The 17816-nt window shown below is 47.4% G+C and overlaps 1 protein-coding gene across 2 annotated transcripts; it reads left to right on the top strand.

Moving 5' to 3' along the window:
- Positions 1-1790: 1790 nt before the first annotated feature.
- On the top strand, positions 1791-16414 carry SLC25A48 (solute carrier family 25 member 48). Of its 2 annotated transcripts, XM_054643089.2 has the most exons (8): positions 1791-1964; positions 4175-4218; positions 7977-8048; positions 8729-8981; positions 10169-10417; positions 11620-11753; positions 14045-14174; positions 14744-14882. In XM_054643089.2, exons 1-7 carry the CDS (start codon positions 1919-1921, stop codon positions 14165-14167), a joined length of 921 nt encoding a protein of 306 aa, XP_054499064.1. In that variant the 5' UTR covers positions 1791-1918; the 3' UTR covers positions 14168-14174; positions 14744-14882. The 2 variants fall into 2 exon arrangements, with proteins under 2 accessions (XP_054499064.1, XP_077042639.1); XM_077186524.1 differs by lacking the exon at positions 14045-14174 and having other exon boundaries at positions 14744-16414.
- Positions 16415-17816: the final 1402 nt, after the last annotated feature.

Genomic DNA, 17816 nt, shown 5'->3' with positions numbered 1-17816 from the left:
CCCAGTTAAAGAGAATTCATATGATTAATGATTAATGTGCTATCTGAATAATTACCTCATTCAGCCAGCTTTTCTTCTGGTTTTGCAAGAAAAAGTGCGTGAAAAATGAGGACAAAATCCTTTTTCTGTGTTAGTGTATATGTGGAATAATATTTCTTCTAAAAAGAAGAAAGCAAGTTTAAGAAAACAAATTACTGACAAGTTTCCACAGTGCTTGTGCACACATGTTCTCTCCAACATCTATCCAGGACCCCAGTCCCCCTCAAAATTCATTAAAGATGTGGTGCTTCAGGAAAACCTTCCTCAGGAAGAATGAGCATTGTTATATGCATTGAAAAATCTAAAGTTTCAGGTGTAGATTATCTGAGCTGATAACCATGCACACAATATTAAATTTCTATAAGCAATTTCTAGACAAAAGCCCCCTTCAGCCAACTTGGTGATAAGGTTTCCTGTGTATATGTGCATGCACATAAGGGAACATTGTTTTAAGGCCTTTTGGAGGAATATATAATTTAGCAATGGAAATACCAATTTTTTAAGGAAAAAAATTAAATATTTATATTTTCAGCCAGTATTTTGGCATTCAGGATTTCTTGCTCATGAGCTACCAACATTTTCTATAGTTACCAGAACATGTAGACAAAATACATTTCAAGAAAATCCAACCTTGCATTTAAGGAAGGCAATGTATAACCTGATGCTAATCTTGTCAGAAAGCCTCCAAAACTGACCCAAGGAACTGCCACCTACAGAAATCTAGCCTAGACAGAATAAAGTTTGCTTTGGGCTGTGGTATAAACCTCAGCCAGATGTATGTGTACAGTGGCCAAGGGCCAAGTCATCTTTTTGGGAGCAGCCATGCCCCTGAAGTCCAAGAGAACGTTTCTGATGGAGCTGGTGAGCACAAGGAGAGCTGGTTGAGGATGGTGAGGAGGGCCTGTGCTGAGTGGCCAAGTGCTGTTCAGGTGTAAAACACTGGATTTACTATTTGAAAGTGCCACAGAGGAGGCACAACAGCCAGGCTGGGCTCAAGATCAGGTATTTGTGATTCAAGAGAGGGAGCCCAGCCTTCAGCCCCAGTCAGAAAGGCATGTTAGGAATCCCCAGAAAAGGGGCTGACGTCAAAACAGAAAATATCTTTATTCTGCTGAGTGGTTCTTTCTTATCACTTGTGGCTCGGGCTGCACCTTTAAACAAAAATGATTGAAGAGGGTGAAAAGGAGTGTCTTGTATGAAAGCAGAATATACCAGATCTGGAATCTTGAGTCTGGGAAAGACAGGACAAAGGGAGAAGCATAACAGATGTATAAGAAAATTGTGAGTATTACATAGAAGGACTCATTCAGGGGGGCAATTGTTCATTGCTTCCCAAAATACACAAATTGGAGTTATCTCCTGGAAAGATTATAACGAAATTGGAGTTATCTCCTGGGAAAATCATACAAAAATTGGAGGTATCTCCTCAAACGATGACCCAGTCATTTCAATGAAGGGAACGGAGATATTTTTCAACTGATTACGGGTGCAATACTCTTTATCTCCGTACTTCCATCTTCAACTCGCAAGTGTACATGACACCTTCCCGCATCCCCACCTTTCCCCCGGCCCCGCTGCCCGCCCAAGGAGCGATGCTGCTCCTCCCGCCCCGGGCTGATGCTGAGCCCGGTCTGCCCCGGTCCCGCCCGCCCGGACCGCGACCCTCCCCGCCCCGGCCGGGCGGTGTCCCCGGCCCCTTTAAGCGCGGTGTGTGATGTCACAGCGCTTGGAAGCCGCGGGCGCGGAACGCGGAGCGCTCGGAGCCCGCACGGAGCCCGCACGGAGCCCGCACGGAGCCCGCACGGAGCCCGCACGGAGCCGCGGGAGCGCTGCCCGCGGGGATCCCCTGCCCGCCGGGACCCGGCCCTGCCGGACGGGCATGGGGAGCCTCCAGCTGCAGGACTTCGTGGCGGGCTTGGTGGGCGGTGAGTGATGCCGAGAGTGGGCTGGGGAGGCGGCGAAGGGCGCACGGCGAGGGTACCCGGGATAAAACCCTCCGGGGGTAAAACCCTCTGCTCCGGGGGTAAAACCCTCCGGGACTAACACCCTCCGCTCCGGGAGTAAAACCCCCGGTGATAAAACCTCCCGGGGATAAAACCCTCCGGGGATAAACCCCTCCGGGACTAAAACCCTCCGGGACTAGAACCCTCCGGGACTAAAACCCTCCGCTCCGGGGGTAAAACCCTCCGGGGATAAAACCCTCCAGGGATAAAACCCCCCCGGTGATAAAACCCTCCGGGGATAAAACCCTCCGGGACTAAATCCCCCCGGGGATAAAACCCTTCGCTCCGGGGATAAAACCCCCCGGTGATAAAATCCTCCGGCTATAAAGCCCTCCGGTGATAAACCCCTCTGGGGATAAAACCCCCCGGGGATAAAACCCCCCGGTGATAAAACCCTCCGCTCCGGGGATAAACCCCTCCGGGTCACCCACGGTCTGTGCCTCTGCCCGGCGTCTCCCCCGGTTTGCTTTGCTTTGCTACACAAGTGCGGTTTAATCGCACTTCCATGTGCGGGATGGTTAAAATTCGAGTTTAGAACTTGTGATGCTGCTGTGCGGGGCCGGCCTGCAGAGGCCCCCGCACGCCCCCAGCCCCCGCCGGCTCTGCCGCCCTTGCCCCCGGGGCTGGAAGGGGCTGGCAGCGCTCAGCCCGGGGCTCCCCGCGTCCCCATCCTCGGGGGAGGCACTGCCGGCTCCTCACCCCGGCACAGGGCTGATGGACACGGCAGGGACTGATCCTGTCTGCCGGGAATTCCAATGGCAAGCACCGGGAAACAAAAATAAAAGTAAGGTAAACGACACGCAGAGGCGTTAGTAATGGGACAAGGTTCACAGAACTGAGAGATGCCAGCTGAGAGGGCGACCAGCTCTGCTGCCCCTGGGGCTGCAGCAGGACAGGGTCACCAGCCACAGCAGAACAAACCTCTGCTCAAGTGACCCTTCAGACCCAGCACAGGAGCAGGGTGAGAGGTGGCTCACAGGTGTCCTGCCAGATGAGGTTAATAAATTAGCAGACTAAAAAACCCAAAACCTCTGCCAAATGTTTGTGTGAGCAGCTGATTTTTGGATCTCTGTAGGCTGTGGTTGCTCTCTCTGCCCCACTGCCCTGTGCTGTTGCTGCACGCCTCTGGCAATGGGACAGGATGTCCTGGAGGTGAGCCAGTGCTCTGCAGCAGTGACAGATGAGAGTTTTCATTCATAGCACTTGACCATGGGTGGTCCCAGGTCTGGGAGGAGAGGGGACATTTTTTTAACGCGTTTTTAGAAAAGTCATAATGTGTTGACCAAGAACATGATGCTCTTTTCAGTACCAATCCACTATGAGTGAGAAATTACATCTAGTGCCCAAAGCACCTGTGGGCACTGGTTTGCACAGAGATTTGTTGGTGAGGAAGCATCACAATTTACCCACTCTCCACAAACCCTAAAACCTGCCAGTGTTGCTTGCAACAAAGACACAAAGCCATATCCTGGCCATGGCACAGAGGTGTTCCATTCTGGAGAAGAGGGAAACCAAACTGTGCTCTGTGCTGCCACGAGAGCTCCTGATAGTGAGTGGTGTGAGTAGGTGGGTGAAAGGTAAGAGAATATGGGCCAATTTCTCCCCAGAGAACCATGGGGAGGAAGGCAGGATGGCACTGGACAGTTCTGTGCAGAGCAGGATCCTTTGTGTCTGAATCCTCTCTGATTGGTATCTCTAGAAACTGCTCCTAAAACAGCAAAGGAGGAGGAATTTGCAGGACCCGTTAGCAGTCAGCCAATGGGACCAGGACATCACTATGAGCCAGGAGAAAGCACTGCCTTGTGTTGAACAGGAATCTCACCATTCTGAGGCTAAACATTTGTGTGAGCTTTCAGGAGTGCAGAAGGGGTTGGTCCTGGGCAAGATACACAAACATGAGTTCTCCTTCTCTGGTGCCTTTGAGATGCAAAGCTGAAGGAGTCCAGGAGAGTGTGCACATAAAAGTGTGTAAGCTCAGCTTTTAGCTGTCAGGGAAGGGGCATCCTGCTGGTCTTTGCTCTGGCTAGGCCCCTTACCACTGTTCCTGTGGAAATCTCTTCTCTAAACCCATTGCATCCTCTCCTGCCACAAAAGCTTCAGTGTTGTGCATAATACTTTGCTTTCATCCCCAGGAATCGCCAGTGTGGTTGCGGGCCATCCCCTGGACACGGTCAAGGTAAAACACTTTGAGCTGTGCTCACATGTCACCAGCCAGACCCCCACCAATTCACACCTTCTCTCTAGCTGATGCCTCAAAGGGCCTTCACTCATCCCAAAAGGGAATTTAGAACGTTTTCACAGACTTTCTTCCTGTCCAAGGCTCATTTTGAATGAGAAACTAAAAGAACTGACTGATAGGTGCAAGTTCCTCTGTGAAGAATTAATGCTGAAAATTAACCTGGCCTTCCTTAATGTGTGGTTCACTGAACAGTTCTGGCAATGTTTTATTGAACTTTGCCACAGACTAGTATTCAAAGGGCAATGAGGGCACTGTATTTGTTTTGCTGCAGGCACATTTTTATGTTTTCCTTGTGCTGGTAATGCTGGAAGGGCAGAGTTCTGAAATCGTTATCCCAGGGCTGTGACACACAGTGTTTATGATTCCCTCATGATAATTATTCCTCCAATGGAAGGATTTAGAGAAGTAAGAAGGTATTTGTCAGCATGATGCAGACAAGCCCATGCACATACCAGTGCATCCTGACTCAACCAAGCTGACCATCCCTACTGCTGCAGAGACAGGGAGGAGGATCCTGCTCCTTTCTTTTTTTGCCCAGGCATTTCTGGGCAGCTTTCATCACTTTAGCTTCTCTTGTTGGAGTTGTTCAGCCTGAAGAATAGAAGGCTTCAAAGAAATTTTATTGTGGCCTTCTTGTACTTGAAGGAGGTCTGAAATAAAACCAGAATTTTAGCAGCATTGCGATAGGACAAGGGGTACTGGTTTTAAACAGAAAGAGAGGTTTAGATTAGATATATAAGGAATTTGTATACAAAAAAAGGTGGTAAAACACAGGCACAGGCTGGCAGAGAGGTGGGGACATGCCCATCCCTGGAAACATTCAAGGGCAGGATGGATGGGGCTCTGAGCAACCTGGTCTAGTTGGAGATGTCCCTGCTCACTGCTGGGAGTTTGAACGAGATGGCCTTAAAAGATCCCTTTTAACTCAAAATTACCAGCAATTCTGTGACTCTGTGTTCCCTGCTCTGGTTGAAGCCTGGCTCTGGCACCAGGCAGGGCTGCCAGCTGTGGCAAACCCAGCTGTGGTCATGTTTGCAGCCTCCACCCTTTGGAGGGTGATGCCAAGGAGGCAGGGCCCAGCATGGCCCCACACCACATCCCTTCCCCAGCCATCACAGCCCCCCCCTTGCACACACCAGGCTCTCCTGGGATCAGGAGATGCCCAGCCAGCCCCATTCTTTATTCTGAGCTGCTAAAGTGATACCAGCCCCAAGGGCGTCCCCGTGCAAAGGTGATGCAGACCCCAGGCAGGAGGAACCACAAGGCTGCCCACACCACCCAGCCTTGGGCAGGGCACAGGCAGCAAAGGCAGGCTCTGCCCAGCATTGCCAAGGCAATTGCCATCTCAGGCTGGTGGCCATGGCATCACTGCCTGGCTTGGGGGAGTTTGGCCATGGGAATCCTGCTTGCAAACATCGAGTTTGGGTGCCAAGAAAGAGCAAGCCCATCCTTCAGTGGTTATAAAGACAACTGTCAGGCTGCCCCCTCTGTTGCTCTTGGCTTTGGGCAAGGCTTTGCCTCGGGAATACCAAGTAGGCAGACTTGTTATGTTCCAAATTCAGGAGCAGGAAAGGGGAAAAGAGAGTTTTTTACAAAGGGGCTCTCAGCAGAATCTGCAGCCTCCAGGGGATCAGGTGTCTTTCCCCATTTGGGGGAGGAGGCAGGACTGAGTATCAGGCTCTGTGGGGTAAGTGGCATCTACACCACACTTCCCATCAAATCATCTCTTCCCCCTTCAGCCACCTCTTCCCATCACTGCAGCTTCCATCAAACCCCAGCAGCTGTTTTTTCCTACGTCCTTTTCCTTTGCAAAACTCTGAAACTTGTGCCTTTGCTCTCTTTTCATCCTACCCACTGCATTCATTTTCCCAGAACTTTCTTCAGCTTCTGGGTGCCACCCAAGAGCCCTATCTAATCAAAACACAACAAAAAGGAGAACTTTGCAGAGGTATATCCATACTGGTAGTAGCTGACTTTGTCACAGATGCCAGCAGGGATTTCAGTGCTGGGTGTTAACAGATTAGCTAAGGGACGTGTGTGAGAACCAGATTGTGAGAACACTCAGTTCCCCCCAGTTACTCAAAAAATATATTAACTTCAACCTCTAAATACCTGGTTACTGAGTAAAAGAATAGAAAAAACAAAAAACAAGCCCAGGGAGGCGAAGTGGAAATGTCTGGGTTAAGATGAACCCAGGGCTGGGCACTGGGGTCACCTTGTCCTGGGTCACTCTGGGTGTAACCACCTTCCCCATGTCCCCCCAGCCCTGCTACCCCCAGTGTGAGTCACAGTGTGCCCAGTGTGCACCCGTGGCCTGAGCCTGCCCACATTGCACAGCGTGTGCTGCTGAGCCCGGGCAGCAGCCTCATGTGCCAGCTCCTTCTGAGTGCCCAGGAAATATTGCTGCTGCTTCCCTGTGGCCTCTGGCCAGGCCTGGAGTGGAGCAGGGATGCTCCATGTGTGCAAAGAGCTGCATGGAGCCACCCCAGGGTGAGGGGTGAGCCTGGGCTGGGGGGTGAACACAGACTTTGGTCCCTCCTGCTCCTGCCAGGGTCCCACGCAGCACTGGCAGCCTCTTGCAGGGCTCTGGGCCAAGTGATTGTGCCATCCAACATGCTGTTTGCCATCCAAAAGCTCCCACTAGCCGTGAACCCTGGCAGACACACATTACTTTGGGCTTTAAATTCCCAAATAATTTCCTGCTTCACCCTGGTGTAAATCAGGGCTGAGCCAGTGGATGGGATTGGACACCATCCGCCCAGCACAGTGTCCCTTCAGCCTTCATTGCTAGCAGCAGTGCTGATAAACGCAGTCAGAAATGTCCCCATTTCCTAAAAATATTCCTGATGGAGCATGTGTGTCTTTCTCTAACAAATGAGCTCTGGCCTCAAGATGAAGCCTGAGGCACTGTGAAATGAGCAGTGTTTCCATTTCCTTGCACACCTCTAAGCTCAAAAAAGGCATCCCTTGTTAGGATGTTTCTAGTGCAACCTTGTGAGCAGCTTGAATGAAAGATGATCTAAATATATACATATGAGAAGGGGAAATGCCTAATCCTGTAGGCTTTGTTGTGACCTATGTGCCATTTCTTACATCTCTTGGAAGGTGTATAACCAATTTGCTTTCCAGAAATAAAATGTCTTTTTGGAAATTATATAAAACTGTTTTTGAGTGAAGCATGGAGAATTTCTGAGATGGTGCTGAATTATTTTAGCTCCAATTAGAATCTCTGTGTCTTAAAATCCACCTTGGAGCAGAAGGGCCCCAGAAGTCTCCCAGGGGAGCTCACCTCTCCTCTCTTTGCAACACATCCCAGCCTTTCCTGAGAGTCTCCAAATGGAGAAGACCACACCACTGCAATTTCCACATAAATCAGGCCCTTGCCAATGACAGCACTGCACACCAGCAGCCTGCTGTGCTGGGTCAGGCTTGCTGGTCCAGGCTGGAGAGCAATTTTTGGCAGTCATTGATTCCAGATGTTGCAGAGAGCTTCAGGCTGTGAGATCCTGCTTAGCCTTGCTTCTGGCCAAGTTCAAGAGGGTGGATGCACATATATCTTATTTTATTGCTCAGTTCTCTTTACGACTAAGGAAGGACTTGCTCTCAAAGCAAAGTACACATTGTTTACATAGCATGACCCTCCATTGGGCTGGAAACATAGGATTTTAATCACATTTTACAAATGTCTTTTGCAGACTCGTTTGCAAGCTGGACAAGGATATGGAAATACACTCAAGTGTGTTCTGACCGTGTACAGAAATGAGTCTGTAAGTACTTCATCATACATTAAACGTGCTGGTAGAAAGTGCAAGTCAATAAATAGATAAATATATAAAGCAATTGTACAAAATGCTGTTGACACCAGCAATTATATAAAGACCAATAAAGTTGATGCAATTGAGCCTGCAAATCCCTACAGCCTTGTCTTGCTTAACTCTAAGGTTAAGTCACCACTTGGTGACTCCTATAGGGAAGTCACCAAGTCACCAGGGAAAAGGGAGATCCCTGGCATGGAATGATCAGTGTGTCCACATGGGTTGCATCCAACAGTGACTCTTTTGCCTGATCCCACTGGCAGAGGTCTCCCAGAAGGATTTTGCTGACTTTGGTGAAGCCAGAACAAACACTGTCTATATGAGGCACTTCTACAGGGGTTCCTGTGCTTTCAGGCATATCCCATATTCTGCACGATCTCTATAGGCCTTTAGCAGCATGAACCAATTTCCTTTGCTCAGCATGTGCGAACACTTGGTTCCAGGAGACATCTGCTACTTGGATTTGCATTTCATCCCTGACTGTGGCAGGGGATTGGAAGGAGACAACTTCCCAAGTCCTTTCCGACCCAAACCATTGCGTGCCTCCGTGATTTCTAACCCGATAGACAAGCTGGGGTTTACACTGCTCAGTCCTGCTCAGTCTCCTAAGCCCTGCTCCCTTTCCTGGGTAGCTGACCGGCTTCTTCAAGGGCATGTCCTTCCCACTGGCCAGCATTGGCATCTACAGCTCGGTGGTGTTCGGGGTCTTCAGCAACACGCAGCGGTTTCTGACCCAGCTCCGCCACGGGGACCCGGCCGCCGCGCCCTCGCTCGCCGACATGACCCTGGCCAGCCTCGTGGCTGGGGTCATCTCTGTGGGCATTGGCACCCCCGTGGAACTGGTCAAGATCAGGCTACAGATGCAAACACAGCCCTACACCAAAGGTAGGAAGCAAGAGTTTCGTCTTCCTGTCTCTGGCGGTCTTTGGTACGTACGCAGAGCTTTACAATTTTGGGCAAGGTTGGGCTTTCTGCTGCTTTGTGCTGCTGCAGTTGGGCTAAAAATTCTCCCTTTTGCCTGAGGATAGACCCCATCCTGCTCAGCTCAAGGGAAGGGTTTTTATCAATGGTGTTTCCAAACAGTTGGGATCTCTAAGGAACATGAGGTAGGTCTGCTCAAGACCAGAAGCTGCAGAAATTGTGAGTCCCTGGGCTGTGGGGTCTCCTGGAGATCCCAGCAGCAGCACCATGGCTGCCAGTGGCAATGCCAGCTCCCCATCTCCCTCTGCACACTCAGTCCCACATATATTTGCCCATAAACCTCTGCTATTCCACTCTTCTCTGCTCAAAAGCAGAAGTTTCCCATTTACATTTAAAACCCGACTTATTTCACACAGGGTGCCAGGTAGCCCAGGTGTGAGCAGGATGGGTCAGGAGGGGACACTAGCAGGATGGCAGTGGGTGGCTGTTCCCTGTCCACAGGCAGAAGGGGCTGCTTCAGCTTTAGACACCAGCTGAATTCCATTGCAGGCTGCCAGCATGGAGCAAACCCCACCAGAGCACATGCACAGCTAAATGAAGACATGGAGCAGCTTCAGAGCTGAACAGCTTGGATTTCAGCATTTCACCTTTCTCACAATTACAATTATGGCATTTAACTGTGAAATGCTGGCATTTTTCTTTTGCTTTGATAAAACAATGTTATGTCCATTTTTAAAGCCTCCATGCAGCTTAGAAACCTAATGCCTTTTACAAAAACAACTTTGTCTGCATGGGAAGGGCCACACTCTGAAGATGTTAAGGCTTCCAGATATGTGACCTGGCATAAATTGAAGTTAAAATCCATGAAAATTGGGCACATTGCCTTAAATTTATTTGGAAGTCTCACTGGGCACGTACCTATTGGGAGGTATGCCATGCATCTAAGAAAATCTGTCTGAAGTGTCTACGTGTTTTCTGAAAATGGACCTAAATACTCTCTCCTAAAACATTTTCCCCATGTTATCTGCTGACCCCAGCAGAAGAAACTGGATGGCAGTGACTTCTAATGAATGGCAGTGGGCTTTGGAGAGCAGTTCTGTGGCAATATATCTATTACAACAGTTGTATCTTTTTTCTTCTTTTTTTTGTAGCAAATGCTAAACTAAATTCCTCAGCTCCTGGATCTCCTGTGTACCGAGGCCCAATTCACTGCTTAAGGACAATCCTGCAGAAAGAGGGGATTCCAGGAATATACCGAGGCAATGTAGCAATGCTCCTGAGGGATGTTCCCGGGTACTGCGCCTATTTCGTCCCGTACGCGATGTTCTGTGACTGGATAACCCCTCATGGAAGCATTGCTCCTAATCCCTTCTCCATCTGGGTGGCAGGGGGTGTAGCAGGTAAGCACCTTTACTTCCTCACAGCATTGGCAGAACAAGAACAGGAAGGTTCTCAGGGCAGATTACAAGGGTGACTCAAGGGCCACTGCATCCTCCTGAGCAGAGGACATGGTACTGAACCTTCCTTCCCCAGGGCTGGGCTCCCTGGCACCACAGCTGCACTTTATGACTTGACAAACTTTATGGAAGTCATGTTATCAGACCTTCCTTGGGCTCATTGTCAGCGAAGAGGAGAACAGACAGCGCCTTCATCTCCCTGGGTGCCTCAGGGCAGCCTGCCAAGCCCATTGCAGGGGTATGTGGTAGCCAAGATGCCTCCAGAAGAGGACTTCAACCTGTTGGCTGCCCACCAGGAGGGTGTGCACCTACCCACACCTAGCAGAAGCCCAGTTGACTGTTACTGATCTTCTTCTTTTTTCCACGTGTACCCTTGCCAGTAAAACTGGCATGTGTGCCCCCACCATGTGAAAGGTCACCCCTACTCCCACTCCCCACTTCTTGGCCATTTATAAATTGCAGATCCATAAAGGCAAGTCAACCCTTAGCTCAGGTAATGATAACAAAATGCCTTCTCCTCAAATAAAGAGGCCCCTGGTGCCTCTGGGTGGTTTTTCTAGTGTGTCCCAACACTCACGTAGGTCCAGACCAACTCTTGTCTGTCCAGTTAGACTATGGATTGCAGTCATGTACTGATCTTTGCAGATGCAAACCATCCCACTCAGCTGCAGGCTGATCAATGGAAACAGGTATTTCTTTAAAGGAATGACAGGGTATCTCACTGTGTGGAGCCTAGTCCTGGCAGCCTGAGATGCACCAACCCATTATTTGTAACCTCAGCTCACACTCTTTACAATGGAATTATCAGAAGACTCATTTTTTTCTGAAGTCGCCCCAAGCAGCAGCTCAGGCTCTTCCCATGGCATGTCCATGTTCCACCAGGAGCACAGCAGGAGATGTATTTGCACCTGGAGAAGCCCCTCTTGAGTCACCTGCATCTGATCAGCAGCATAGCCTCCAAAATATGAACACCTTCCAGAAACAGGGAACTTTCAGAAATACTCTTTCTGTGCCTGAGCAGGGTGAATGCCCTGAATGAAAAATCACATTAATATGATGTGATAGACGTCAATTTCTGAGAGCACTGACCTGTAGGCATGGAAGTATAGAGAAGGAATTATTCAAATACTTCTGCATTTTTCCAGGAGCTGTTTCCTGGGCAGTATGTACTCCAATGGATGTTGTGAAAAGTCGACTTCAGGCAGATGGAGTTTATTCAAACCAGTACAAAGGGACCATTGACTGCATGTTGCAGAGCTACCAGAATGAGGGCTTAAAAGTAAGTGACATTTGAAGTTAAATCTGGTTATTAGGTATGTAATTGTCAACTGGAAAACACAGTGACTGTTAAGAACCTACCTGCAGTGCTGAGAGACAGTTAAAGCCAGTTAGTGGTAAATTATTATTATGGCAGTAGGTAATTATCATGTAGATTCCTTCAAAATCAAAATAGTGAGAGTTATAATACATGTTACATAATGAAGAAATGAATGACTGGGGGGTCACACACTGCTGGTGTAATTAACTTCAAACAACATTTCATGTTAGTGCACTTAATCATGGACATAATTTGAGTTATCATAAATCAGAAGTAGAAAGTCTTACCTCTGCGATTCTTCTGCAAAATGCAGAGGTCAATGTTTCCCATTGACTTTGGTGTCAATAAACTGATTCCAGTGGGACTGTCCTGGCATTCTGGATGTGCCTGGTCACCTTGGGCAATGCTTTGGTGGAACTAATGCTGCTTTTGCACTGTTGAATGTCAGCATTCTTATATCAGAATTGCTTTCGTTTCAAACATGAAGAAGGGCTGCGTGCCAAACAACTTATCTCCCTTTTCTGATTTTGTCTGTTAGTGTAATAAAAGATATTTGTTCTACCTGCAAACTTTGCCTCAATTAAATGTGAACGGCAGAGAATAAGGGTTTGCAGCTTTATTGTGTTGCCAAGGCATGGTTGTGGAAGTAACGTCTGATATTGAAATAACTCTGTATTTATCATCAGAACAGCATGTAGTCTCTTAGCCCCAAAGTGGTAATTTTCACATTCTAAGAGAAATGTAACAAGTTACAAACAGGAAAATATCCTGCAGAATCACAAGTCAGTGTGATTTCAATATTTGCCAACGTTCCACTGTGTTATGCCAGCTGTCTCAGGAGCCTGTGGTCTGGTTTAGCTTTTGCCACTGAGTGAAGAAAGTCACATTTGTGTGAAGCACAAGCACCTGGAGAGATGCTGAGGACTGTGCTTGGACAGTCAGATGGGGGACAGGGTGCCCAGGCTCTACAGTACCTGCCTTGTGCATTCCACTTGGAGTGCACTTCCACAGCAGGGTGGCTGAAATGGGAATTTCCATGGGTTTTCCTTTCTCTCTCCATCCTCATCCTCTGCCCTCCTTGTCCTGCCTGAACTAACAACTGAAAGAGTTTTCTGGTAAAGCTCTGTACTTCTTGTAGTTTTTCTGCTGTCCCATCTGGCACCTGCCCCAAAGCCATCAGTAGGATTGAGTGATTAGTTGATAGCAAGACTGGAATCTGCTCTCATAAGGAAAATCTTTTTAAAAGTTGGGAGACTCACAACTGACAAATGGCAAACCCAGGGCTGGATGTTTTCATTCTGGGACAAAGGAACAGCATTCTCAGTGCTGGCAATACTGCCTGATGTACACAAAGAAACACAACTACACCCTTGTCTTTCTCCACAGCCAGGTGTGTTCACTCAGATAATAAAAATTTATGCCTCTGGGCTTTTCATCCTAAACCTTCATTATTATTTAACTTGGGTCTCTTATGTTACTTTATGCATAATGCAAAAACATTGAATTTCTTCCCAGAAACTTCTCTTTCCTAACAAAACAAAACATCTCAAGAAATCAAATAATATCCTAAATGTCCCAATACTGCAATTTCACATTGCAAGCTTTATTTAAACTATGTGAACGCATTTTGATTCTGTCTCAAACAAGTCAGCACTATGCTTAGGATTTTCTTGACACAAGATATGATGGTGTTTAGTAGAGTTCAGTAATTTCAGGGCAAAAATTGGTTATATGCTTAAATCAAAGGTCTTCTGATCTTGGGGCCAAGATTTTTCATGTTTTTTTACAGTAGGTGTGGGAATTTTGCTGTTATAAAGCCTGGAAAGGAGTTTGATTGCTGAAGTTCTTTTTCACATCTATTCTGAACTTGTGGTATTTATAGATTAGTGACTTGTTGTGGTGAGCCTTGGTGGTTAATGGAGTGATTGTGTGAGAAGCAGGCCAGCAGAGATCCCTCCTGGAACCACCACGTTGTGAGCAGACTCACCCCACAGTAAAGGCTTTGTGCACACTCTCACAGGGTGTGGTGTTTGCAGTGGGGAGCACCAGGATGCCAAACCAGTGACTTCTGCCACTGTGCTCCCCTTCCCCAGTGCAGACCCCAGCCAAGACCAGCAGTGGGAGTGCATCTTCCAAGCAAACCCAAAAGATTTGGTCCTTCAGAATCCCACCACGATTTCATTCAATGTTTTCTTTCTCTTCTTAAAATAGTCCATATATACCTATGCTCTAACCTTGCTCATTCCCAACAGGTCTTTTTTAGGGGCCTCCTGGTCAATACAATAAGAGGATTCCCATCGAGTGCAGCCATGTTTCTTGGCTATGAGCTTTCTCTCAAAGCAATGAAAAGATGCCAAAGTGAGACCAATCCCTAACTTCCAGGTCAGCACATAAAGACCCTCTAGCTTTATTAAAATTACAGAATTAATCTTTGAATCAAATAGAGTTGCAATTGTATAGATCCTCTGAAAGTTGCACAAATTACATGGGTATCTACACCTGAATAGCCAAACACAATTTGGGTCTGTGGGATTCAGAGCAGACTGCAAATGTGCCAATGGATTTTATTTTCAGTCCTCATCTCCTGGAGCTTCACTGTAATCTGTTCTGATTGTTGTGATTATTTTAATTCACATCATTCAGAAGTAAAAATTTGAAAGGAGGTTATTCTCTAATATTTTATAAATTTTGAAATATCATTTTTACTATAGTCCCTGCACAGTATTCTGTTCCAGCCCCAAAGATATGAAATTAAGCTCTTTCAAAGTGCCTTGACTATCAAGTCACTGTTTCACTCTTTCCCTCATTAACTTGGAGTTGCATAAAGGAGCAGCATTAAAAATATCTGGTTAAAGAAACTTTTTTAGCAGCTAGATACTCAAGATTTTTCTTGGCCATCTTGGCTGTTTTCTGCAGTACTTCATAAATCTCCTTCTTTCTTATTTCAAAAGTGTTGCCAAGAAGACCAGAAAGTCTCCTGCCTTCCTGAGCCAGATCAGCAGTGTGGTGTTGGTGAGGGCTCAGCTGCTCTGAAGACTCCCATCCTGCACCTACAGCACCTGCTGTGGGCACGTGGTCCATGGAGCACGCCAAAAATCACACCAGCTCAACCAAACCCAAAGACTATTTTATTATCAAATCTTTCTCTATTGACTAAGAGCACCCTAGAAATTCTGCTGGTGGTGGTGGGCTTCTTCACCAATGGCACTTTTGTCTTGAACCAGGAAGAGAGCTTCCCTTTCCCAAGGGATGTACCCAAACCCAGCCCACCTCAAATCACCAAGGGAGCATCTTTTGTACAACACGGTGTTATAACACTCATCTTCTTTGGTGAACAAGGAAAGGAGAAAATGGTGGGTACACAGGTGCTTTTTCTGGTTGCCACCAAATCCTAGCTTGCTTTCAGGTTCAAAGAAGAGGGTGACTCCTCCCATACAAACACGTGTGCTCTACAACACAGTTTGGCACAATTTAACACATTATCATGAAAAATGTAAAGGCTTTAACAACTTCAGTCTGTTTTCCAAGGTGTAAATTAAATTGGGAAACAAGAGGATGTTAAATTCAGAGACTAAGGTGCTTTTTTTTTTTAATACAGAAAACAATAAAACAATAAAGAGTTTGCATTTCATATAGAAGGCTGCCTATTAATTGACACAGCTTGCCTGGTGCAGCCCTCCAGGGGCTGTCTTGAGGTATCTCTTTAGACCCTCTGAGCTCCCTGACATGACTTGCCAGCTGCCAAAACCTGCAGACAAAACTTTGCAGCCATGAGCAGACCATCACCAAAGAAAGTCTCTTTAGGACACAGTGTACTTCAGACCTCCAGCTCTTTGCTGGAATCCCACTGAGACCACCGGGGCAGGCCCAGTCTCTCTTTGGTCTACCTCAGCATCTCAGTTATTCCAAGATCATTTACATCATGATTTTTTCTCTTTATGCTGTTAAATATGATTTATTTTCTAAGCATGGAGCTTTTGATGCCAAAGCCCAAGAAGAACCAGCTTTGCTGTGACAGGAGGACTCTGGTGGCACTGGCAGGACAGGCCAAGGGGGCTCACATGCAGAGGGACGCATGACATGGGGGAATAATCTAGGACAACACTTCATCTGGAAATGTTCTAGAGAAACAGCTCTTCCTCTGGAGAAGAGCCCAGGGGGAAAAGCCCAGTGATTGCAGTTTCAGCAGATGCCTTCCAAACAAGGTTTCTGAAGACAATGTGGAGCAGCTGTCCAGCTTTCCTCCATAAAATGAGGAAAAAGAAAGAGAAACTCCTTCATCCTCTTCCCTGGATGAATGGGGGAATTGGTCACAACACGTGAAGATCACAGCAGAAAGTGCCTAAAACTTTGGGTCTGGAGCAGAACTTGGACATGGGGTCACCTTCTTTGGGCTCCTCATCACTGGAGATTAAAAACAAAACTGTGGGTGCTTCCAGAACTGGCCTTAAAATGGGGAAGAAACAGCTGGTGTTGCTTCATCTCAAAAGGCTCACAGTGCCTTTGATCTTCTTTAGGATACCTGGAACAGTTTTTAATAAACAATATGGAAAAAATTGATGATCCTTCACACGAGTATTTGTTGCTGGCTGCATTTAAAGATTCATCCTTTTCATGTTGCCTATTTAACTGCATGCATGTAAAACATGTTTTTTGGATGGATAATATCATGTGTCCCCAGGGATAATACTTGGGCAGACTATGTTTTAATGCAAATAAATTGTGTGTTCATCTGCCTGCATAATGTAAAATGGATCATGAATGGCTTAAACTGATGAGTTCACAACAAGCTGTGTATCTGCATGATCCTGCTCTCATGGTGCCCAGGTTTGATCTGTTCAGTGCTCTCTGGGTGTAAAGCCCTGACACCCACACAGGAGTTGCACAGTGATCATTCATGGTATTATTCATCCAATTAAACCAATTTTGAGATCAGAGCCCAGGATCTGCCTGGACAAAACTCTCATGTAGCACACACCTGCCAGAAGGAGCTGTCAGGGAGAGCCATGGGCAACTTGGTGTGGAAAGGGAGCAGAGGGCAGAAAGTTATTCTAAATAATAGAAATACATATGATATAAATATATATAACGTAAATATAAAATCATGAAGATCAAGTGGGAAGTGAATACAAAGCTTTGGCCACTTGATGGCATCCTCATCCCTGGCAGGGCATGTGTGGCTCACTGGAGCTGCCAAGAAACCCCTCTGTGCCTTGTCCATTCTGCTGCCCGGCCAGCACACATTCCCTGCCCCATGGGCAGCCCCACACTGCACAGCCTCGGGATGATTTTGGGGTGGCCCTGCCCTGCCAAAGGCTGCCCTGGTCTGGCAGCAGTGGAGGCAAGCCCTGGACAACTGGTGAATCAGTGCATCATGCCATTAGTGCTCACAGACAAAGCACAAAAGAGGCAAAGCAACTCCAGGCTGGAGCACGAGGGTTTCAAGGGTGACAGCAACACAGGCCACTGTGAAGGAGATTCAGCTGCCTCTGGGCCACTGCTGGGGACCAAGGACACCTTGGGGCTGGGCCAAGCAGGTTTTGAGGCACAGCACTGTGTGATACCCTCGCTGTGACCCATCACACCCCTGGGAAGTGCTCAAGGCCAGGTTGGACAGGGCCCTGGTTTAGGGGAGGTGTCCCTGCCCATGGTGAGTGGGCTGCAAGGAGATGAGCTTTAAGGTCCTTTCCAACCCACACCCTTCTATGGGTCTGTGATGCTTGACCCTGATAGGTGTTTAGTCTTGCTCTTGCAGTAGTGAGAGCGTGTGGCTGTGTCACCAGTGAGAGAGGTCCAGTGGTGCTGGGGTTGTGTGACACCACAGGGGGCCAGCCCTATGTCCCAAAGAGGAGGGATGGCAATTAAAATTTATACACACAGAGACTTGAAAAGTCTGTGTCTTGTGAATAATCTTCTGAATGGTATATTAAATGCATTAATTTTTGGAAATAAAATCACTATCATTATCCATGGATAGAAATTAGGATCTCCAAAGAATTTTTCAGGGACCTGGTGATGGGAGTT

This window comes from Agelaius phoeniceus, chromosome 15 (genome assembly GCF_051311805.1).
Source record: "Agelaius phoeniceus isolate bAgePho1 chromosome 15, bAgePho1.hap1, whole genome shotgun sequence".
NCBI classification, from domain to species: domain Eukaryota; kingdom Metazoa; phylum Chordata; class Aves; order Passeriformes; family Icteridae; genus Agelaius; species Agelaius phoeniceus.
This window is presented reverse-complemented; position numbering and strand designations above follow the sequence as displayed.